At 40.7% G+C, this 26,072-nt stretch overlaps 1 protein-coding gene across 4 annotated transcripts in view; it reads left to right on the top strand.

The window, feature by feature from the left end:
- The window catches only part of LOC126199377 (la-related protein 1B), a 139,847-nt gene that overhangs the window by 69,765 nt on the left and 44,010 nt on the right, over window positions 1-26,072 (top strand). For all 4 annotated transcript variants that reach the window (XM_049936291.1, XM_049936292.1, XM_049936290.1 and 1 more), the window contains one exon: window positions 11,677-11,807. In XM_049936291.1, the coding sequence (XP_049792248.1) occupies window positions 11,677-11,807 (131 nt within the window). The remainder of the gene's footprint in view (window positions 1-11,676; window positions 11,808-26,072) is intronic.

The raw sequence follows: 26,072 nt of genomic DNA, 5'->3' as shown, positions 1-26,072 counted from the left end.
CCATTTCAGATGCACAATCTTAGTGCCATATGATGATAGCAAGTGCCTGTTAACTTTTTGTAGTAAAATGAAACCAAAACAATCTACTAGCTGCATGCAGCTGGTACACATGTAACAAGATGTTGCTGTTTTCCACCTGAAGATGAGAGTGTAAACTCTCAAAACACGTTGTGGAAGAAAATAAAAAGTGACGACACAGATAAATAGTTTTATTTGAACTTTCACAGCTAGTTAGTGGTCATACGAAAGTAGAACATGAAACAGTTACTGTGGCTAAGTTTTCAGCTCACATAGCTGCTTGCACAGGTGGTCCTGTCTTTTGATGGGATGGGTGATGCATGTGACAGGCCCAGTGTATGTTGCAGAGGGATGATGTGTGGAACAGGTCTTGCATCTGGGTCTATGGTGGTGATATGAGCCATGGGGCAAGGGGTTGTGAGCATAGGTGGACTATGGCTGGACGGTGATATTGTTTAGGATGGATAGGTGGCTGAATGCCACTATGGTAGGAGTGGGCATTATATTCCTGATTTCAGGGCACGACAAGAAGTAGTTGAAACTCCGGAGAGAATGTGATTCAGTTGCTCCGCTTGTGCGTGTCTCTTTGTCACGAGACTGATGTTTGTTTGGCTGACAGTGGGTATGTGGGGGTAGTAGGTGACTGGGAGGATGAGGCATGGGAGATCTTTTACTGGAAAAAGTGTACGGGGGGGGGGGGGGGCATTAAGTTAGGTATATGAAGACTTTGGTGTGACCTTTGGTGCACTTGGAGAGGAACTGCTTGTCAATAGTGATGCAACAGTCACAATTGGCTAATTTTTATATAAGGGACTTGCTGGTGTGGAATGGGTGGTTGCTGTTGAAATGGAGATAGGCCTATTCTTGGTTTGATGTGGATGGAGGTACTGATGTAGCCATCTTCGAGAGGGGGGGTCTACATTGAGGAAAGTGGTTTGTTGGGTTGAAGAAGATTGGTGGAAATGAATGGGAAGATGATGTTGGTCCTGGGGAATGTGGATAGGATTTCCTCGCCCTCTATCCAGATCATGAATATGTCGACAATGAATCTGAGCCAGGTGAGAGGCTTGGTATTCTGGGGTGAACCGAAAGATTCCCATGGGTGCTCCATTAATAGGTTAGAATAGTATAGCTAGTAAGTGCCCAATGCTGTACCAAAATTTTTTTGTAGGGCTGTCAAAGGAGAAGTAATTGTGTTTGAGGATGTATTTGGTTGTAGTGACCACAAGGCAGGTAGTGGTTCAGGAGTTAGTTTGGCATTGGGAAAGGTAGTATTAAATAGCAAGAAGTACGTAGACGTGGAAGATGTTCGTGTACAGGGAGGTGGCATAAGACACCAGATAGTAAAGAAACAGGAACTGTGGGGAGCCCTTAGATGAAACAGTTGGCATCTTACATACAAGAGGGTAGGTTGTGAGTAATAGGTTGAAGGTGTTGGTCCACAAGGGCTTGGCCGCAACAATTTGTCCTGGGCGGTTGAATTTTCATTATGTAGGAAGCATCCAGATTTCTGCAGAACCTCCACATCTTCTCCCTCATACACTTCAGCTGGTTTTCTTCAGCTCAACAAGCCGCCTTCCTTGATTTCGTATCTGTAGCGACTAGCTGCCCCTCTCCAAATATGCCAGGGGTATCATTGAGGCCACCAATGACCGAAATTACCCTCCACACATTGTCCAGAAATAGATATACCTTGCTCCCCCCCCCCCCCCCCCCCCCTTTTCACATACCCACTGTCTGGCCAAGTAGGAGCACCCTTCTCATGACTAAGTAACACCCATAAGTGGAGTAACTGAATCAAAATATCAGCCGAGGTTTTGACTATACTCGTCATTCCCTGAAATGAGAATATGACTTACTTCTCAAAAAGTAATACCCTACACATTATCATTTTCTGTTCCTAATCCACATCTCTTCCCAGCACTTTGCCCCATGGCTCACACTACACAATAGATCCAGATGCTGAAGAGAAGAGATCACTGTTGTTAAGCCTCCTGGTAAGTGCCAAAATTGAAAGAAATTTGTAAGTGAGTTTGACAGTTTCAGCAAGAATGTGTTACAGCACAAAGTATTGTACTTTTACAATGAAGATGAGTATCCTACAGCAGATAAACTATGTTTATACGTGGAAGAAGCAGACAGTTTCAATGGTAGCAAATCTACCATGTGCAGAATATTAAGGGAAATGGGATTTAAATAGAGAAATGCCAATAATAGAAGAAAACTGCTCTTGGAAAGAAGTGACATTGTAGCAACAAGAACTGTGTTCTTTAGAAAAATGTACGAGATAAAAGAAGCCGAAAACTCTCGTATTTATTATTGTGGTGAAACATATGTGAAAGAGTGTCATTCAAGACTGACGTGCGAAGGCAAGTGAGGATGTGGGACACACAAAGGTTCCTTTGTTCTTGGCTAGCTCAGTTGGTAGAGCACTTGCCTGTGAAAGGCAAAGGTCCCGAGTTCAAGTCTTGGTCCTATACACAATTTTAATCTGCCAGGAAGTTTCACATCAGCGCACACTCCGCTGCAGAGTGAAAATTTCATTACATAAAATTTCTTTTCTATTTATGCTAATTGGACTGCTGTCTTCACTTTTGAAAAAATGATTATTCGTACATTCCACGCGATATTTTGGTGATAAAATATTCTAATATCTCCTTTGAAAATTTGTGTTGGGCAGTTATCGAAATCTGTCCTTGCTTTCTTCAAGACTAGCACCAACAAACTTGTTTTATATTATGTATGGTAATAACTTTGTACAATAAAAACAATATCAACGACAGTTATAAATTGTTGTAGGTGAGGTATCTAGAAGCAGAAAATATCTTCTTAAATGTGCAACAGACCTTTCTTATATTTTTTGAAGTAAGATTCTTTGAGGTGCATGCTGAAAAGAGTCTGTTAAAGTATATCGCTCAGATGTTCGCTAACTCACTTCAAAAAAGGCAGGCTTAATTTTGAACGTGCATGTAATTTGTCTGCAATTCCAAATAGATAATTGTGCTACAGGTTGCTAGCAATTGCAAGGTGAACTTTATCTTGGGTTCAAAAGGGAGAGATAAATACTCGAAAATGTACAGTGGTTTTTCCCATATTACAAGACATTTTGTGTGTATTATAAAAATTGTTTGAGGATGGTCAAAAGCCACTGCTGGTTCAGGATGTGTCAGTAAATATAACATTTTTTCACTATATTTCTTTTCTCCTCCTTTTTAAACTTTATTTTGCAAGACATCACAAGATGAACATATTTTCTGGGAAAGATAGATAAATGTGCAGCAGTATTTCCCAATTACTCATCGATCAACAAATGACAAGTAATGCAAATGTGTGTATTATTGTTGTCACTGTTCATCCTATTATTGTGTATTTTTTTTTCTTTTTTTTCTTCCTGTGTTACACATTTTATAAAACCCTGTATTTTAAAGGCACACAGTTTGATAACACAGCTTTCCTCACAAATGTATAAATCGTTGCACTTGTCAAGTGTCTTGTACGTTTATGTAACATTAATGGGTGCCAGTCAGCAGCCAACTGCTGAATGGAGTGCAGCTAATGCACATTGCTACATTGCAACCGAAGGCTTCCCCCACCACTACTCTGGCTGTACAGAAGCCACCAGTCAAGTTAGATGGTGTGCACTCTAGTCTGTTCTCCACCTATCCCTTCCCTGCTCTCATTCCAGTACTACCCACACTTTCAATCCTACCAAATCATCTAGTTAGTGCTTTTTCCTTTTGCACTTGGCTCTGTTCCCTTCTTCCCCCTCCCCCCTCCCTCCTCTCTCCCACCAAGCAGACCCCACCATATTTATACACGCTTGCTTGGACTGCACTGGCATGGTCTCCTACATCTCTCCCTGCTTTACATCTTTTTGTACCCCCATAAAGGTTTCTGCTTTGCTTAGCTCAGACACAGTTGCTGTCAAACCTGGTTGTCCGTAGACAACAGTGAACAGTGACCGTGTGAGTTGTGCATATATGAATACGTGTTTGTGTGTGTGTGTGGGGGGGGGGTATATGCCTAATGGAGATAGACTGATTGCTGAATTTTATAAACCAGTCTCTTTCATTGTGCCTGTCTGCCTGTCAGTGCCTCCTGCATGTTTTGAGGAGCATCCACCCTTTCATATTCTTGTTATTCCATCTAGTATTTTCCAGTGTTTGAATATAAGGTATTGAACTTCTGTTTACGTAAGCCTTTTTGGTAAAGCCATTCTGGATAATTAAAGAAAATTGGTAAAAGTTGTGGTTATTCCAGTGTTGCTGTAAAATGTTAAATAATTTTGGGCCGACGTCACTGCAGTGTGTAGGTAAGCTGTTATGTTAACATATAAGTAGAGGAGGAACACTCAAAAAATATGTTCAAATGGTAGCTCCATGTTTTGTGTGTGCATGTGTGTGCGCGCGCACACACACACACACACGAGTGGTGTTCCCCCCCCCCCGTCCCCCTTAAACAAAGAAAATTTATTAACTTAAGTTTCCCCAAGATGTTTCCATATTTAAGGAGTTTGTTGGAAGTGGGATCCACTTGTCATGAATAAAAATTATTACTCATTAAAAAACAATCAATCGAAGTTGTGACAAAGGAAAAACAAACATATAATACATTTCACAAAAAAGCGGAGATGCTGAGTTTCAATAGGCACAACAAAAAGATTCACACAATTATAGCTTTCGGCCATTAAGGCCTTTGTCAGCAGTAGACACACACACACACACACACACACACACACACACACACATATACGCACACTCATGCAAACACAACTTGCACATACGTCTGCAGTCTCAGAGCTGAAACTACACTGCGAGCAGCAGCACCAGTGCATGATGGGAGTGGTGACTGGGTGGGAGTAAGGAGGAGGCTGCGGCGGGGACGGGGAGGGATAGTATGGTGGGAGTGGCAGACAGTGAAGTGTTGCAGTTTAGACAGAGGGCAGGAGAGAAGATGCGGAGGGGGGAGGGGGTGAGTAACGGAATGGAGAGAAATAAAAAGACTGGGTGTGGCGGTGAAATGCCGGCTGTGTAGTGCTGGAATGGGAACAGGGAGGGGGCTGGATGGGTGAGGACAGTGACTAACGAAGGTTGAGGCCAGCAGGGTTATGGGAACGTAGGATGTATTGCAGGGAAAGTTCCCACCTGCGCAATTCAGAAAAGCTGGTGTTGGTGGGAAGGACCCATGACTGGTTTCACAGGTAGCCCTGCCTTTAATGGGATAGGTGATGTTAGTGACCGGACTGGAGTAGGTAGTGGTAGGAGGATGTATGGGACAGGTCTTGCATCTAGGTCTGTTACAGGGGTATGAGCCATGAGGTAAGGGATTGGGAGCAGGGGTTGTGTAAGGATGGACGAGTATATAGTGTAGGTTCAGTGGGTGGCAGAATACCATGGTAGGAGAGGTGGGAAGGATAGTGGGCAGGACATTTCTCATTTCAGGGCACGACGAGAGGTAATTGAAACCCTGGCAGGGAATGTAATTCAATTGCTCCAGTCCCGGATGGTACAGAGTTACGAGGGGAATGCTCCTCTGTGGCCGGACTGTGGGACTTTGGGAGGTGGTGGGAGACTGGAAAGATAAGGCACGGGAGATTTGTTTTTGTACAATGATGGGAGGATAAATACGGTCAGTGAAAGCTTCAGTGAGACCTTTGGTATAATTTGAAAGGGACTGCTCGTCACTGCAGATGCGACAACCACGGGTGGCTAGGCTGTACGGAAGGGACCTCTTGGTATGGAATAGGTGGCAGCTGTCAAAGTGGAGGTATTGCTGGTTGTTAACAGGTTTGATATGGACAGAGGTACTGATGTAGCCATCTCTGAGGTGAAGGTCAACGTCTAGGAAGGTGCTTTGTTGGGTTGAGTAGTACCAGGTGAAGCAAATGGGAGAGAAGTTGTTGAGGTTCTGGAGGAATGTGAATAAGGTGTCCTCACCTTCAATCCAGATAGCAAATATGTCATCAATGAATCTGAACTAGCTTAGGATTTTGGGTTTTTAGGAAGAATTGCTCTAGATGGCCCATGAATAGGTTAGTGTAGGATGGTGCCGTGCGGGTGCCCATAGCCGTACCATGGATTTGTTTGTAGGTAATGCCTTCAAAGGAGAAGTAATTGTGGGTGAGGATGTAGTTAGTCATGGAGACTAGGAAGGAGGTTGTTGGTTTGGAATCCATAGGGCATCTGGAAAGGTAGTGTTCGATAGCAGTAAGGCCATGGGCATTAGGAATGTCACTGTACAGGGAGGTGGCATCAGTAGTGACAAGCAGGGCACCGTGTGGTAAAGGAACAGGAACTGTGGAGAGTGGGTCGAGAAAATGGTTAGTAGCTTTTATATAGTAGGATAGGTTCCGGGTAATAGGTTGAAGGTGTTAATCTACGAGAGCAGAGATTCTCTCAGTGGGGGCACAGTAACTGGCTGATATGGGGTGTCCAGGGTGGTTGGGTTTTTGGACTTTAGGAAGCATGTAGAAGGTGGGAGTGTGGGGAGAGTTTCTGGGATGGGCCTAAGGACTTAAGTAGTGACTGGAGATCCTACTGGATTACTGGAATGGGATCATTGTGGCATGGTTTGTAGGTGGAAGTATCTGACAGCTGACGGAGTCGTTCTGCCACATAATCCTTGCAGTTCATAATGGTGATGGAGCCTTTCTGAGCAGGCAGGGTTATAAGGTCGGGATCAGTTTTTAGATGGAGGACTGCAGTTCTTTCTGCGGATGTAAGGTTAGTTTGCATGTTGAGGGATCTGGGGAATGATGTTGAGGCAACGTTCAAGTTTAAGAAATTCTGGAAAGTTAACGGGGGGGGGGGGGTTGGAGGCAGTGTGGGTGGATCACAGTTAGGTAGAGGAGTGAAACTGAGTTAGGCTGGGTGTTCAATATTGGTCGTAGGTTGAGTCTGATTGGTCGGGTTGGTGGTGAAAAAGTGTTTCCACTGTAAGGACCGGGAGGAGGACAGGAGGTCTTTAACTAGTCCTGCATGGTTGAATTTGGGAGTGGGGCAAAAGGTGAGACCTTTGGAAAGGACTGATATTTCTGTGGGATTAAGGCTTCTGGAGGAAAGGTTCATAACTGTGTTGCGGGTCTGTTTAGGTTCTGGGTTGGGTGGTGGTGGTGGTGGGAGGAAGTTTTGGAGGATGGGGATAGTGTAGTAAGTCTGTGAGATAGGGTTTGTCAGCTATGAGCGGAAGTGGGGGAGGTTTGGAGGTTGTTGTAGAAGTGGTGGACAGTGGTACTCCGAGGCGGGAGTAGGAAGTGAGTAGGATGGAGAGCTTTTTGAGGTGGTGTTGTGCATGTTGCTCAAGTTCCTGCAGGGCAAGAGTTTCAGTATGTGTTATGGGTTCCAGGAATTTGGGATTACATAGCAGGAGAATTCTGCAGATGGAGGGAAGGTACTGCAAGGAGGATTGGGCTTGGTTAATATGGTTTTGCAGGACTACGTTGGTGAGTGATAAAGATTGACGGAATCTGAACAGGTGAAGGTCATTGTGGAAGGAGTGGTGGCAACCAGAGATGGGTAATTTGATGGTAATGCCATTATGGGGGATTTCATAAGCCAAGCAAAAACGCAGGAATAGTATGTGGGACTGGGATCTGGCTAGGGATTAGGAAACTTGTCTGTATTGACGCAGATTGAAGGAGCAAAGATCCATGGTGGTGCAAAAAATGCGAAAAATTACATAAGAAAGTAGAAATTACGCAAAATACACCCAAAGACGTGTGAAATGTGGGTAAAGGATGAAATGGATGCACAACGGGGGGGGAAAAGTCCCTCTCAAAATATACCAAGGGTCTCACTGAAGCTTTCACTGACCGTATTTATCCTCCCATCCTTGTACAAAAACAAATCTCCTGTTCCTTATCTTTCCAGTCTCCCACCACCTCCCAAAGTCCCACAGTCCGGCCACAGAGGAACATTCCCCTCGTAACTCAGTACCATCCGGGACTGGAGCAATTGAATTACATTCCCTGCCAGGGTTTCAATTACCTCTCGTCGTGCCCTGAAATGAGAAATGTCCTGCCCACTATCCTTCCCACCTCTCCTACCATGGTATTCTGCCACCCACTGAACCTACACTATATACTCGTCCATCCTTACACAACCCCTGCTCCCAATCCCTTACCTCATGGCTCATACCCCTGTAACAGACCTAGATGCAAGACCTGTCCCATACATCCTCCTACCACTACCTACTCCAGTCCGGTCACTAACATCACCTATCCCATTAAAGGCAGGGCTACCTGTGAAACCAGTCATGTGATTTACAAGCTAAGCTGCAACCACTGTGCTGCATTCTATGTAGGCATGACAACCAACAAGCTGTCTGTCGGCGTCAATGGCCACCGACAAACTGTGGCCAAAAAACAAGTGGACCATCCTGTGTCTGAACACGCTGCCAAATGTGATATCCTTCATCTCAATGACAGCTTCACAGCCTGTACCATATGGGTCCTTCCCACCAACACCAGCTTTTCTGAATTGCGCAGGTGGGAACTTTCCCTGCAATACATCCTACGTTCCCATAACCCTGCTGGCCTCAACCTTCGTTAGTCACTGTCCTCACCCATCCAGCCCCCTCCCTATTCCCATTCCAGCACTACACAGCCGTCATTTCACTTCCACACCCAGTCTTTTTATTTCTCTCCATTCCGCTACTCACCCCCTCCCCCGTCCGCATCTTCTTTCCTGCCCTCTGTCTAAACTGCAACACTTCACTGTCTGCCACTCCCACCATACTATCCCTCCCCGTCCCCGCCACAGCCTCCTCCTTACCCCCACCCAGCCACCACTCCCGTCATGCACTGGTGCTGCTGCTCGCAGTGTAGTTTCAGCTCTGAGACTGCAGACGTATGTGCAAGTTGTGTGTGTGTGTGTGTGTGTGTGTGTGTGTGTGTGTGTGTGTGTGTGTCTTTGTCTGTCTACTCCTGACAAAGGCCGTAATGGCCGAAAGCTATAATTGTGTAAATCTTTTTATTGTGCCTATTGAAACTCAGCATCTCCGCTATATGGTGAGTAGCAACTATCCTTCTCTGTTATTGTTACATTCCATCCTGGATTTTCCATTATTTGATTTTACAAAAAACTTCCTTACTCTTGTTGACGGATTTATTGTGACGTGTGTGATTAATATTCTCTCTTCTAATATTATTTCTGTCTTTGATTTTGGCTGATGTTTCCCTTAAAGATTTGTTTTTCATGATTTATTTGTTATTTACTTTATATCTATCTGAATAGTAATTATCTAAAAACAAAGATGATGTGACTTACCAAATGAAAGTGCTGGCAGGTCGACAGACACACAAACAATCACGACGTACACTGTGAATACAAAATAAACACAGTACACTCTAACTAATCTGGCCTGTCAGTAACCCGGCACACATCCAGCCTCTAACTGATCAAGCAACAGTGATGCATACAGTAGTGAATTTTTATGTTCAGTTATGTTGTTAGATAATTACATTGCTGAACAATGCTGTCTTATTTCGAAATAGAGGCTTCTAAAAGGAAACAAGTTACGCCAGACCTCAAACAGAAACTCAAAATTAGAGTTACGTTGAACTGAGGTTCTTCGCAGAGCAGTTACTTACGACAAGACTTGAGTAGATAAAGAGATAATCAAAATTGCACAGGAAAGTTATGATAAGTGATGAGGAAGAGTACGTGAGAGAATTTGAAGAAATCTCTCTCACTCCTGATGCTAAAGCTGTAGACATCTTCCTGGAGTACATTATGCAACAATCAGAAACCTGCTGTACCAATGTAATGCTAGTAAATCAATTGACTATTAAAGCATACTACCTTCACCTATCATTGTGACAGCTAAAAATGTGGGCATGTTTCACAATGAGTGATACCTCTGTATATATGTACCCATTCAAGGACCAAGTTTTCTCTGCAAGTGTATATGTCTGTTGAGTTAATAAAGTACGGGGTGTTCAAAAAGTCTCTCAGCAGTGCCGTATGATTGTTAGCCGCGTGTGCCGTATACCGCAGTGAATATAGTGAAACGAAACTCAGTGAAATAAAAGTTATCAATTTATTGAATATTCATTTTTACTTACAAATTTTCACATTAAATGTTGAAAGTGTCCCCACTGTTGTTGAATACACAATTCAATTCATTTAATCATGTTTACGAACACAAGCTGTAACATTTATTCTGTAACAGAAGCAGTGAAAGTGAATATTGCAGTTTTCACTTCATCAATGGATTTTGGACGGTTTTTATAGACAGTTGCATTCGCTGCACCCCAGAAGAAAAAGTCAAGTGGTGTTAGGTCAGGCGATCGCTGAGGCCAAAGTTCCTGTTAAATTATGCAATCACCAAAAACATCAGCAAGCAGTGACATTGAAACATGAGCTGTATGCGGGGTTGCACCATCTTGTTGAAAATAACTGTTCAGTATTTCACTTAGCACAAGTTCTCCTATAAATGGCTACAGAATATCACTGTGGTATCGTTGTGTGTTATTGTTTCATTGAAAAATATGGGACCGACAATCCGATGTCTAGAAATTGCAATCCAAACTCCTATTTTCACAGAATGAAGTGGTTCCTCATGAATACGCAATGGATTTGCAGCACTCCACGTACGAAAATTTTGCGAGTTCACGTACCCGGATAAATGAAACCACACCTCATCAGTGAAAAACATTTCATTAAGAATATCCCTACCTTTTTGTTGAACAAAATTTTTGAACCATTGACAATAATGCAGTCTCTTGTCATGATCAGTGTCTTTCAGTTCTTGGACGACTGTCACTTTGTATGGGAAAAGTTCTAGTTTTTTCCTTACAGCTGTGTGGGCCGTTCCGACACTAACATCGACTTCGTGGGTAAGTTTTCTTACTGACTTGTTTGGACTCATGGACATTCTATCGAAAATGTGAAGTAGTTTACCCTGAGACAAAACACTAGGACAATCACTTCTCGGTGCGTCTCTCACTGGACCCTTACTTCGAAATTTGTTAACCAAATCTCACATAGTATAGCGATGTGGGGAGTGTTGTCTCCGGGAAAACTGAATTAAATGTTTGACAAACTGAAACTGTGTAATTACCGCTGGCTTTGAACAATTTTTGACTAAAAACACACGTTCTTCAATAGTTAGCATTTTAACACTGACAAAAACTAAACACATGAACAAAGGAACTAACTTAAAGGTTCACATCAACATGTATCAACACACACCAACGACACTACTGACGCTGGCTGAGATAAACGAAACAGTGGAATGTTGGGAGAGTCCACTTGAAGGGAAGTAACCCAGGCAGGCGAACAACCATACAGCACACGCGGCTAATAATCATACGGCACTGCGGAGATACTTTTTGAACATCCCTTATAATCCCTATGTGTTTACAGTAAATTTCAGATGCTTAATAATCTGATACTTCCGCTAATCCGTATGTGCAAGGAATGGTCGGATTAGCAAGAGTCTAGTGTGTCTTATATTTTTCTGACATAACTAGTGTAGGTCAGAGCTTGTTTTGTACTATATCAACTCATAAAAGAACCGCTAGAGTGAGCCCTTACTCCTTAGCTTCTGGTATGTCATTGTTATGTGATTTACTAGATATTATTTCAGCTGATTTCTGTGAAATTTTGATGGGCATCACTGAATCTTCTACTAATAAATAATGCTTATATGTTCTAGGTTAACAATTATGGCATGAATGGTGATGCATCTGGTTTTATGACACCATATATGGGTACATTTTATTATGGAAACAACAGTTACATGCATTTGGATGACATCACCTTGAAGGAGTATATCAGGAAACAAATGTGAGTACATTTTTGGTGGAAGGTAATTACTACTTACTACTTGCTGTGAACATGGTCAGAATTAAAATTTCCAGGCACTTGATTGTACAAATTGAAAGGAAAAGTTTTGGAACTTTTATCGATCGAAAAATCTAAAGGGATTTCATTGAACACTTTCTAAATACTTTACCGGGTGTACTGGTATGAAATGAGTGTGGGTTTTTTATGAAACACTAATTTTGAATTGAAAAGTAAAAACATTTTATTCAAAGTACTGACCTTTGCTTTCTATACATTTTGACCAGCTTTCTGGCAATTTGTGGACACCACGCCAAGAGAAATGTTTGTCTTCGGAAGCAAACCAATCAGACACCCAGTTTTCGACTTCTTCGTAGGAATGGGACACACCCCCATTGATGAAAACAAATGGTAGTCGGAAGGGGCCAAGTCTGGTGAATACGGCAGGTGGGGTAGCAGCTCCCAGCCAAGTGTTTTGATTGTATCCTGAACCAGTTTTGCTTTGTGTGCAGGTGCATTGCCGCGTAATGAAATTACTTTGCCATGTCTTCTGACCCATTGTGGTCTTCTTTTCGATCAATGCATAGTTCAAATTGATCATTTGTTGTCTGTAGCGATTAGTATTCACTGTTTCACCGGGTTTTAGAAGCTCATGATACACCACACCTTTCTGATCCCAACAAACACAGAGCATTGCGTTCTTACCGAATCGATCTGGTTTTGCAGTCAGTGTTGATGGTTGTCCCGGATTAACCTATGATTTTTCTCGTTTAGGATTCTTAAAATAAATCCAGTTTTCATCGCCAGTAACAATTCAATGCAAAATTCATTTCATGTCTTTGAAGCAAAATTTGACAAATGGTTTTTCGGTTTTCCATCTGTCTTTCATTCAATTCATGTGGTACCCATTTTCCACACTTTTGGATCTTTCCCATAGCTTTCAAATGGTCAGAAATTGTTTGTTGTGCAACATTTGGCATTGCTGCCATTTGCTTCTTACTCAAAGTATTATGTTCATCCAATATTGCTTGCAATTCGGCGTCTTCGAACTTTTTTGGTGGTCTTCCACGTTCTTCATTTCTTGCATCAAAATCATTATTTCTGAACTGTTGAAACCATCTTTTGCATGTTGCTTCTGATAGAGCATGATTACCATATGCCTCGACAAGCATTCGATGCGACTCTGCAGCACTATTTTTCAAACAAAAACAAAAAATTAATGCTTTCCGCAAATCATCACTCTCTGGTACAAAATTCGACATTGTTAACACGATGAAAACATATGATGTTGTTTGTTCCATGACTTGATGTATGCTAAATATCTTTGACAGATGTCATACCAACCAACCAAAAAAATAAAAATTAAAAAAAATTTAAGGCTCGTTCACAACAAATTTTCCGTATCGATACATTTGTATCTTAACGCTCATTTCATACCAGTACACCTGGTATAATCTTCAGAAATAGATCAGCTTAATCATGTTTACTGCTGAAACAGTGCACTTTAAAATTGTGAGATGACTGAACAAAAATTGATTCAAAAGTACATTTTTGTAAATATTTTATATGTGTAATTCTCTCTCTGCCTGCCTCTGTGTGTGTGTGTGTGTGTGTGTGTGTGTGTGTGTGTGTGTGTATGCGTGTGTGTGTATGCGCGTGCGTGCACACACACACACACACACACACACACACACACACACACACACACATCCAAAAGTGAGTTCACAGTTGTCTGAAAATCACACAAAGATTGTATACTTTTCTAACTTGCGTTATTCTTTAATTTAAAAGTAAATAACTACTGAAGATAGCCCTTTGATGCATGAAGGTAATTTTACAAGGTAGAATTGATTACAAATTGTGTCACTTGATAACTTTGCGGAAATAGATAGGCCAACAAAATTTGTTTGTATGAAATTTTTTCCATTCTTGTTATATAAATTTAAAATGAATATGAATTATAAACCTGAGCTACAGTGTTCTACTTGTATGTATGTGTGCTGACTAGTCAGAGCTTCCTGTGCTGAAGCGATGACTTGGCTTTGCTGTGCATATTGGTTACATTTTGGGATACTGCCATATTGCACCATCCAATGTTACTTAGTTAAGTGAGTGTCTGCAGTGCAGAAAACACTTAATGCTGTTTACCAGTACCACTTTGTACAGCCTCACCAGTAACTAGAAAAAACTTATGAAGGAAGATCAACCCATAATGGAATTTGTGGTGTATCATGTGACCTTCATTTTGTCCAACATTTAATCAATCATCATCATAACAAAGTTATCAGAGCAAATGGCTACAAACAACTTTTACACTTTTACCCTTTTCAAGGGACTTAAAAAAATGGGAAAATGTAAAATGTGGGAAATAACGTTGTACGCTGTGAAAGTTACATATAGGATAACCCCTTGCACTCTATGTATAATACATGTACGTAACAGGCATCAAAAGACTGGCCAGGAACTTCTTCACTATCTTTTATTATATAATAAAAACTGCTGATGTAACTGGAACTGGTAACTGTCTGGGAAGTATGCACGCACTCTGACTTATCACCCACATTGTTTGTTTGTGTAACATCACAAAATATACATACTTAAATACTGCACTTGACAATGAGAATAAATTCTCGAAACACGTTTTGCTTATCATGTATACAATATGTAACCTGTGCTGTTCTTACACTAAAAACGTTTGAGCAATGCAAATTGAATGATGGTGTCAACTAGCACTCCACATGGCCATACGCCGAAACACGCTAAATATGGCTCGACAAAGGTGTCACAATGATTACAACAATCACGAATCTGCGTTTGTGCAGTAGAGACAGTTTGGAAATGGTTGTGATTAGTCACGATATCTTCATTTGAACAAACCTAGTTACGCCCATCAGCCACCGCGCCATTAGAGCTTGGCAGCGGCGGGAGATACGGTACAACTTGTTAACAACATTTACCGGTTCAAAGCCGCTGGGTAGAATGCCCTGGCGTCAAGAAACTTAACCACTTAATATTTGTACGCTACTGGATGGTCAACATCATGCCAGCATAATATTTTCTCCACACACACACACACACACCAACCACTGTCTCTGGCCAGATAAGGCCTTGTGGCGCACGTGCGCACTATCCAAATAATGTTTAGGAGACTTGAACTGTGCCTGTGTGTGTGACCACCTCATCCTCTGTAAGGTGATTAGTAATTTACCCTTTCCATAAACCTGCTGTTTGCCTTCATTAGACAATATTGTGTGCAGAACACAAAAATAATGTAATGAAGAACATAACACAACACCCATAGCATAATCTTTACTCAGACAGGCTGAAAAGTGTTGTCACAACTATTTTTCCCTTATTTTGAGAAAATAGTAAAGGCACAGATCATTTCTCAGTGTATTGTCTGTGTGCCTGTCACAGAATTAGTTAATTACAACTTTTCTGCAAATGGATTCACTATGTTACTATCTATCCTCTTCAAGTAACAAACACATCAATTGTACCATATCTTGCCCATCTTTGCCCATGTATCTGACCATTGACATGTGACTTTTCACTACCACTGAAGGACATGCATTTATTTCTGTCAGCAAACCTGTTTTCATGTTGGTGTCACTTCACTTAAAGTGCAATAATTTGACCTCTCCCCCCCACTCCCACTTTCTTTGAATGTGACCCTCCTACTCCTATTCTCGCACATCAATTTGGATCTTGTGACTTACATAATCAGGTCCATTTCTTTTTTGATAAGCATCAAACATTACTTTCAAATTGCTCAGGAGCAAGTACAGAATTACTGATCAATACTACCCTTCAGGAGAAATTACATTACTCAGTGTTTGTCCTTTTCATTCTATGCTTTCATATGTTTTATTGTTGCCTTCCAAATGACACATGCTCAAATATGTTTATTATTCTTTTTGTTGTGCCTGTCTGCAGCTCAGTTAACTCCTCTGTGTGGTGAGTTGCAGTCTTTCCTTGCCATACTGTTGTTATTCTATCCTGGACTTTTCATTGTTATGTACACATATAAAAGTAAATTTGCAATACCAGTTCTAGTGATTTATAGTTCCTTCATCAGGGAGGAGATGGGGATAGACTAGGAAAGATTAAAAAGGCTGGGTCGACTTATATTGTCCATTTTAAATAAAAATAAATGTATAACCTTTCACCTAACTTTGTATAAGCTGCTTTCTCCACTTGCTCTCTGGGATGTGAAAGTATCCCTTTTTCCAGCTTTAGCTTCTTGACTGCTTATGCCATTCTTTCTGAAGCATAAATTTCTCTCTACATCTTTTTAAAATACCAGATCTGCGAAAGTAAGAGTATTTTTCTTGACACTTGAATGTATTCAACATTCCCTTCCTCTCATTGATCAGCTGGTTGTAATCCACACAGTTAAAACAGTGTTTGCTTGCACTAGATTGCTCCAGTTCACAAGGATCAAATGCACCAGTTATTGCTGTTTTCTTAATACAGGGTGTATACGACCCGGGACAGCCGGGAGATTCAGGAAAAACCCAGGAATTTTTTCATCCAGGAGAAAACCGGGAAAAACCTGGGAATTTTTTTAGAATTCCGGGAATTTTTCATTGTTTTTGTTTTCAGTTAAATTTTTGTAATTTTGACTGGTAAGAACCGATACTCTAACAAAGGATATTACTGTATCCCACTACTGCAGAATAATACTGCAGCAATAAAACACGAACGAGAGAAAAAATGAAAATAAAACTTAAATTGCAAAGGAAATGTGCCATATACAGCAACAAAACACAGTGCTCATACAAGTGTCTGCCAACAGCAGGATGTGTCAAAGGCGTTAGGAAAACTGTGCAATGTTCTGTAACAATAAATTGCCTCCGATGAGCTTGACGTTGCAACTGTTTACATTAGATTCGTTTTAGCAGTTACGAGCGGGTTCATGTGCATGCGCAGTTGAGTAGTACCTTCTCCCACTTCTGGCTACAGAAATGTGGCTGTTGGCTGTGTAATCTGTCGCAGCAAACAGCTAGATGCTACCGGGAAAAATTTTACTGGAGCGCCCAAGCTGCCACATTCTTGCATGTGCAGCAGGCCCAGATCTAGGAGAGGGGTGAGGGGCAAATTCATACTCTTGAGGGGGGAAAACCTTGTTTTACGAAGCGACTAGCATCCAGCACACATTAGTCTATCAATTATTCTTATGATATCAATATAATAAAAGGAAACATTCCACGTGGGAAAAATATATCTAAAAACAAAGATGATGTGACTTACCGAACGAAAGCGCTGGCAGGTCGATAGATACACAAACAAACACAAACACACACACAAAATTCAAGCTTTCGCAACAAACTGTTGCCTCATCAGGAAAGAGGGGAAGGAGAGGGAAAGACGAAAGGATGTGGGTTTTAAGGGAGAGGGTAAGGAGTCATTCCAATCCCGGGCATCTCGCAACTACCCTCCCGACCTGGTACAGAAGCAAGTAACCAGAGCCACTTCCTCATCCCCACGAACCCAGAATCCCCCACAGAAGAACCTCAAAAGTGCCCCACTTGTGACAGGATACTTTCCGGGACTGGACCAGACTCTGAATGTGGCTCTCCAGCAGAGATACGACTTCCTCAAATCCTGCCCTGAAATGAGATCCATCCTTCATAAAATCCTCCCCACTCCACCAAGAGTGTCTTTCCGCCGTCCACGTAACCTTCGTAACCTGTTAGTTCATCCCTATGAAATCCCCAAACCACCTTCCCTACCCTCTGGCTCCTATCCTTGTAACCGCCCCCGGTGTAAAACCTGTCCCATGCACCCTCCCACCACCACCTACTCCAGTCCTGTAACCCGGAAGGTGTACACGATCAAAGGCAGAGCCACATGTGAAAGCACCCACGTGATTTACCAACTGACCTGCCTACACTGTGATGCATTCTATGTGGGAATGACCAGCAAAAAACTGTCCATTCACATGAATGGACACAGGCAGACAGTGTTTGTTGGTAATGAGGATCACCCTGTGGCTAAACATGCCTTGGTGCACGGCCAGCACATCTTGGCACAGTGTTACACCGTCCGAGTTATCTGGATACTTCCCACCAACACCAACCTATCCGAACTCCGGAGATGGGAACTTGCTCTTCAATATATCCTCTCTTCCCGTTACCCACCAGGCCTCAATCTCCGCTAATTTCAAGTTGCCGCCACTCATACCTCACCTGTCATTCAACATCATCTTTGCCTCTTCACTTCCGCCTCGACTGACATCTCTGCCCAAACTTTAAATATGTCTGCTTGTGTCTGTATATGTGTGGATGGATATGTGTGTGTGTGTGCGAGTGTATACCTGTCCTTTTTTCCCCCTAAGGTAAGTCTTTCCGCTCCCGGGATTGGAATGACTCCTTACCCTCTCCCTTAAAACCCACATCCTTTCGTCTTTCCCTCTCCTTCCCCACTTTCCTGATGAGGCAACAGTTTGTTGCGAAAGCTTGAATTTTGTGTGTGTGTTTGTGTTTGTTTGTGTATCTATCGACCTGCCAGCGCTTTCGTTCGGTAAGTCACATCATCTTTGTTTTTAGATATAAATTATTCATATGACTTTGAAACGCATCTCTGTCGGTTTTTGAACATTTTTTGAACACTTTCTAAGTTGATTTCTGAATGAATCGTAAGTTGATTTGTAAATGCGTGCATAGTGTACAAGATGTCTCTGTCAGTGGAATTCTTGTCACATGTAGAAACAAACTTTCATACAGACAAAAGGGGCTATATGAGCTGAGCGGAGTAAGGCCGAACGGATGAATGCCAACCATTGTCTGATTGTGTGGTTGATTGCATTTGCAAATGATGAGCATTGATATTACTAGCTAAATCCATAAATTCAGACAACGGAGTGGAAACAAACGAATAACAGGTAAGAAAGATTACATATTATCTTCTCGGTGTATCCAAGAAAGTGAAATTTTGACAGAAAATTTTTGGCCAGATCGCTGTACTAGTAAAGGTCAGTTGCACAGTCCCTGGCTAGCGCAGAAAACGTGTTGTACGAACGTGTAGCAATGCCTGACTGGAGAATAATCGCAGGATAACTAAACTGGTGATTCTAGCAGAGTTAGTGGTGTTAATCTGCGAATAAGCTTTGACATTGCCAGGAATAGTTACAGAACTAGTGATATCAAGACTGTTTGTTATAACGAGGAAGGAGAAGAAATGGGGACATCACACAAGTTATAACGAGGAAGGAGAAGAATCAGGGACCTCACACAAATTATGGAACAATATGACAATTCCAAGTTTGTATAAAAATTTCTTACTACTACTTTTCGATCTCATACTTGAGAAACTGGAGCGTATGAATGAAGTGTGAAACTATTTCCTATCGTAAAGCTTTTTGCTTGTAGTAGGCCTAATATGCATTTGATATTGGTACTTTGTGAATTATATTCTCTCGTTACAAAAAAGACCATTTGTGCCAAAACAGTCTCGTTTATTTGGTGTGTATTACAATTGTTGAAGGATTAGAAAGGCCTATTTTGTTTTATCTAGCAGACAGTGACAAAATGGGCGTAATCAGATCGGGAAACCACACCAGTCTTGGGTTCTATTTACACCAGTCTTGGGTTCTATTTGCATTAACAGCTTTTTCAGTATTAGACAATGACATTTCGACTTTTCATGTAGCAAAACGTTTGACGAACTTTGATGAGGTAATAGATTCTTTCGCAGAAAGTAAAGCACGCCATGTAAAGCTGTAGCAAGATTAGAGGGGAAAAAATTCTAGGAGCTATGGATTGAAGAAATGTGTATTGTCTTGCTTGTCTCATGTCTTTACTGGGTTTATGTATCCTATATTTAATTTTATGTCACACAAAGCAGCAAGTTGTTAGCTGATATGGAATAAAGAGTGCAAATTTTCTGAGGAGTGTGTTTATTATTATTATTATTATTATTAAAGAAAGGGGGGGGCAGGATGTCAAACCGGCCGATTGTAAGCAGGAGAGGCACCACAGGAAATTTTAATTTCCACCGTCCTGAATATGGTATGATGGCATTCATTACAAAATATACACGTTTCAATTCCACAGGGCGAAGTACAGTGACATGCGGTAGAAGAATGCTGTGTGAGGAGGCGAGGCACTGCCCTTTGGCACACCAAGACCAAATAACGTGTCTTACATTTCCTTGAACACACATGTTTTATGCATCAGACTCTTCAGAAAGATGCGCGCTACAAAATGAACATTTTTGAAAAATTGATTTTTTAAATTTTTGATTTCCTATCTCAAACGCTCGAGGGAGTGGCGGGGTATTGCCCCGGTTCGGAAATATCGTAGATCGGGGGCTGATGCGCAGAGCAGTCTGAGTTAGAGTGGGGAGGTAGATTAGTCTCCACGTGACCCGTGTTTACATATAGTGATTTTGCTGTTTCCTCTTCGTTTACTGCTCTCACGTCAAATGAAAACAAAACAGATTTCCGTGGCCAGGAGCTATCAAGTGAATTAAAATATATTCACATAATTACAGCAGGCTAAAATGTGTTATTAGTTGCAGATTTTATTTTATTTCCATCTTTCTGACAGTCAAGCATTAATTGCCTTGTTAAAGTTATTTTTGTCAATTTGCTAAAGAAATTTTCTTTAATAATCTTTTCCGCTGAGGCAGACTATATTTGAAACGAAGTGTTCAATTCCACACACCGTTCACTGCATTTCAAGTGCACCTTTTCAACTTCTAGCATGTATGGCATTATGCTGTAATAAAGAACCAAACATGAGATAATACAGTACTGGTACTCCACCGCAAGCGCGGTGACGCCTAACAGGTCACGGGAAAATATTCCAAATGGTGGTTTGAAAAGCGTTATTATTAAAATACCATCCTGGCAGTTACAACGGAGCTATGTGTGATAATGTACGATGAATTTCTTAAATCACAGAGCGTTTTACTCTCATTTAAAAATTAGCTCTTTGATGACGAGCCATTTAGATGAATTTCGAGCCCAGAAGTCAGTGATGGTTTATGATTGGTGGTGCCAACAGTAGGCAAAATTTGTAGCTAATTTTCAGGCAAGGAGACAAACACTACCGTGACAAATGTTCATTTTCACATTACCTTATACTTGCTACCTATTGTATAAAATTTGGAGGGAAATTTCATAGTAAGCATGGAGAGAATTATTTTCTGATTGTTTGTGTTGTTTGTATCTCCTGCATAAAAACTTGTCCAGTGGCCAAATTAAAAAATCTTAGGTCTTACTAGGTCAGGACCAGTGACTTGCCAAACTTGATTTTCTTTTTCCAGAGTTCCAGTTCTGGTCTCTTCTGTGCAAGTCTGTTAATCATTTGCATAACTATTGCAAACTACATAAACTTGAACCTGATTACTGTAGTCAAGCCATGGTCACTGTCTACAATTTTCACTGCCCCACACTTCCCTCCATTAATAAATGAAGTAAGATTTCAGTTCCATATAAGATTCCATACAATTATTTTGTACCACTTAAATTGATATTTAATGTTAATATTGATTGCTTTTTGAGATTTTTGTCAGTCTGCAGTTTGACCCGCTGTTGTCAGCTGTATCGCTATCAAAATAGATAATCATTTATACTACTTATAGTGTATTTTATAATTTAATTCCTTCATCACCCTTGTTTTGTTTTTGTAGTTTATCGTATTGTAACTTGTTTTCAAGGCATTATCCATTCCATTTGACTAAACTTCCATTCCAGTTGACTAAACTTCCATTCCAGTTGACTAAACTTGTTGGTCTTTTGCCATCTCTGACAGAATTAAAATGTCATTGGCAATTCCTAACATTTTCATTTTTCTCTTGTAGCTGTAATCCCATTTCGAAATTTTTCTAAGTTTTTTTTTCTTTTACTGCTTCTGAATATACGGATTGAATATCATCAGAGAAATACTACATCTGTGTCTCAAACCCTTCTCATCTACTGCTTTCCTTTCATTCCGTAGGCTCTTATAACTGCAGTCTGTTTTCTGTACAAGTTAAAGATAACCTTTTGTTTTCCATTTTTTATCCCTGATAACTTCGAAATTTCCATGATTGCATTTTATTTAACCTTCTTTAATCGTAATATTTTTCCAAATGTTCCTGCTCATTCTAATACAGCTTTGCTTCTACGCCTATACTTGGCAAACGAGTGTGAAATGCATGGGACAGGGTACGTCCCATTGTACCAGTTATTATGGTTTCTTCCCATTCCATTCACGTATGGAGCACAGGAAGAATGATTGTGTAAATGCCTCTGTGCAGGTTGTAATTAATTTAATCTTCACAATCCGTATGTGAGTGACACATAGTAGATTCATTGTATTCCTAGAGTTATCATTTAAAGCTGTTTCTTGAATCTTCATAAGTAGGCTTTCTGGGGATAGTTTACATCTGTCTTCAAGAGTCTGCCAGTTTAGTTTCTTTAGCATCTCTTTGACACTCTTCCACTGGTGAAACACACTTGAGACCATTTAGGTTGCGCCTCTCTGTATACATTCAATATCCCCCGTAAGTCCTATATAGTACAGGTCCCACACATAGCAATATTCTAGGATGGGTCTCAAGAGTTGTTTGTAAGTAATCTCCTGTAGACAGATTAAATTTTCACCAGTATTCTACCAATAAACCAAAGTCTGCCATCTGCTTACTCAGGACTTAGCCTGTGTGACCATTCCAATTCATATCCGTACAAAGTGTTACACCCAGTTATTTGTATGACTTTGATGGTCTCAACTGTGCGACTCATTGATATTACACTCAAAGGACATAGTGTTCTTTCTGTTTTGTGAAGTGCACAATTTTACAATTCTGAACATTTAAAGCAACTTACCAATCTTTACTCCACTTTGAAATCTTATCATAATCTGACTGATTATTTGTGCAGCTTCTTTCAGGCAGTATTTTGTTGCACATAACAAAATCTGAGGGTACTATTAATATTGTCTGTGTGGTTATTAATATACAACACAAACAGCAAGGGTCACAACACACTTACCAGGAGCATATGCAAAGTTACTTCTACATCTGATAATGACTCTCCATCCAAGACAAGATGCTGTGTCTTCCCCACCAAAAAATCCTCTATACAGCCACAGAGCTCACTTGATACACTATATGATAATATTTTTGACAGTAAATGTAGATGTGGCACTGAGTAAAATGCTTTTTGGAAAGCAAGAAATACATCATCTACCTGACCACCTTGATCCAAAGCATTCATTATGTCATAAGAGAAATTTGAGAGTTGGGCTTCGCATGATCGATGTTTTTAAAATCCTTGCTGGTTGGCATGGAAGTATCATTCTGTTCAAGACATCCTAATATGCTTGTGCTCAGAATATTTTCTAAGATTCTACAGTAAATAGGTGTAAAGTTTTTGGGCAGCAATTTTCTAGATCACTTCTGCTACTCATCTTGTAAACTGGTGTGAGCAGTGCTTTCTTCAAACTACTGGACACGGGTTTTTGTTTGAAGGATCTAAGATTCTTGCTTTGTCCATCCAATTATTTTTGAAGTGGTTGGTACAGTGGTTTTAATCCACTGTCTTTTAGTATCTCTCTCTGGTGCTTTTCGTTCACCTTTAACTCTCTTCCTCCTCCTAACAGCTGTGTGGTACATCCCCTCACCTGCATAAGCTCTCATTACCAATTCTTGTTTTCTTCTAAAGATACTTATTGTTCTGAAAGTTAGAGCTGGTGTTGCCTGTTGTTTGTCTTGGTCAGTAGTACTGAATCTTGGGTCCTGTAAACATACGTACTGGCCAATCTTTCTGGTCAGTTCATATTGTATCCTTTACTTTTTGTGTTGGTTCATGGTTTGAATGAAATTTTGCTCTGCAACATCTGTATATATACTCATATCTATCATCTTTATTTTTAAATTATTCAGTGTTTTGGTGTGGTAATAAATGCCCTCCTCTAATAACTAAGCAGTTGTCATTATTATAATTATCACTACCGTTTGGTTAGTAACACAGGTTGTTTCAAGTATGAATCAAGCACTTTGTCGGCTTTGTTTGGGGAGCAGTGCTCCAATCATTGGTAATGCTCTTGGTCATTCCTCGGCCACTGGTAGATGATAAATCAGTTTCAGCCTAAATGAGTTATGAGTAGCTTCAGAAGTAAGTCCGACAAAATTCTTGTGCTACTCAGCACTTCAGACTGGCATGTCAGTAGCTGTGCACAGATTCAAACTGAAACATAACAAAGTAACAATAATGCATCCACTGACCAATCAGCTTCTGTTGCTTACGATTAGTACTTCAACTGGTTATTGCAGTCATTACATTAAAAAGTTGATACTGAGATGCTGTTCTTTTCTGATGAAGAATGGCTGCATTTATCAAGGTACATGAAATCACAGAATAATTGGTGTTGGTGTTTTGAAAGCCCTTTCTAGTTACATCAGGGTCAAATCTATGATGTGAAAATGTTAGTTTGGTGTACATTTAATCCAACATATTATCGAACAACCCCTTTCCAGAAAACTGTGCCTTCTTATAGCTATACAAACAATATATGCAACCTATTCTCAGAGAACTGTCAAGTAATGAAAAGATTTACAGTTGTTTCATACAGGACATTGCAAGAGTACACACACAACCAATCTATCCATGACATTGATAAAAGTATAGCTCCTGTAGTCAAAAACATATCATAATAATGTCATAGAAACATTTGCAGATTGTGCTCTTGCGTTGTTCTGTGTGAAATAACTGGTCTTTTTGTTCATTGTTAATGCCCTGAAAAAGTAACACAGTACGTTGTTTCCTTTCCTGTCAGAAGTTCTGGATTAATGAGAAGAGGTAGATCAGATAGATTATATAATGGTAAGACAGAGATTTAGAAACCAGGTTTTAAATTGTTAGACATTTCCAGGGGCAGATGTGGATTCTGACCACAATCTATTGGTTATGAACTGCAGATTAAAACTGAAGAAACTGCAAAAAGGTGGGAATTTAAGGAGATGGGACCTGGATAAACTGAAAGAACCAGAGGTTGTACAGAGTTTCAGGGAGAGCATAAGGGAACAATTGACAGGAATGGGGGAAAGAAATACAGTAGAAGAAGAATGGGTAGCTCTGAGGGATGAAGTAGTGAAGGCAGCAGAGGATCAAGTAGGTAAAAAGACGAGGGCTAATAGAAATCCTTGGGTAACAGAAGAAATATTGAATTTAATTGATGAAAGGAGAAAATATAAAAATGCAGTAAATGAAGCAGGCAAAAAGGAATACAAACGTCTCAAAAATGAGATCGACAGGAAGTGCAAAATGGCTAAGCAGGGATGGCTAGAGGACAAATGTAAGAATGTAGAGGCTTGTCTCACTAGGGGTAAGATAGATACTGCCTACAGGAAAATTAAAGAGACCTTTGGAGAGAAGAGAACCGCTTGTATGAATATCAAGAGCTCAGATGGCAACCCAGTTCTAAGCAAAGAAGGGAAGGCAGAAAGGTGGAAGGAGTATATAGAGGGTTTATACAAGGGCGATGTACTTGAGCACAATATTATGGAAATGGAAGAAGATGTAGATGAAGATGAAATGGGAGATAAGATACTGCGTGAAGAGTTTGACAGGGCACTGAAAGACCTGAGTCAAAACAAGGCCCCGGGAGTAGACAACATTCCATTAGAACTACTGATGGCCTTGGGAGAGCCATTCATGACAAAACTCCACCATCTGGTGAGCAAGATGTATGAGACAGGCGAAATACCCACAGACTTCAAGAAGAATATAATAATTCCAATCCCAAAGAAAGCAGGTGTTGACAGATGTGAAAATTACCGAACTATCAGTTTAATAAGTCACAGCTGCAAAATACTAACGCGAATTCTTTACAGACCAATGGAAAAACTGGTAGAAGCGGACCTCGGGGAAGATCAGTTTGGATTCCGTAGAAATGTTGGAACACGTGAGGCAATACTAACCTTACGACTTATCTCAGAAGAAAGATTAAGAAAAGGCAAACCTACGTTTCTAGCATTTGTAGACTTAGAGAAAGCTTTTGACAATGTTGACTGGAATACTCTCAACTTCTGAAGGTGGCAGGGGTAAAATACAGGGAGCAAAAGGCTGTTTACAATTTGTACAGAAACCAGATGGCAGTTACAAGAGTCGAGGGCCATGAAAGGGAAGCAGTGGTCGGGAAGGGAGTGAGACATGGTTGGAGCCTATCCCCGATGTTATTCAATCTGTATATTGAGCAAGCATTAAAGGAAACAAAATGAAAATTTGGAGTAGGAATTAAAATCCATGGAGAAGAAATAAAAACTTTGAGGTTCGCC

Source organism: Schistocerca nitens, chromosome 8 (assembly GCF_023898315.1).
Source record: "Schistocerca nitens isolate TAMUIC-IGC-003100 chromosome 8, iqSchNite1.1, whole genome shotgun sequence".
NCBI classification, from domain to species: domain Eukaryota; kingdom Metazoa; phylum Arthropoda; class Insecta; order Orthoptera; family Acrididae; genus Schistocerca; species Schistocerca nitens.
The sequence above is the reverse complement of the archived record's forward strand: the minus strand, read 5'-3'. Positions and strand labels throughout refer to the sequence as shown.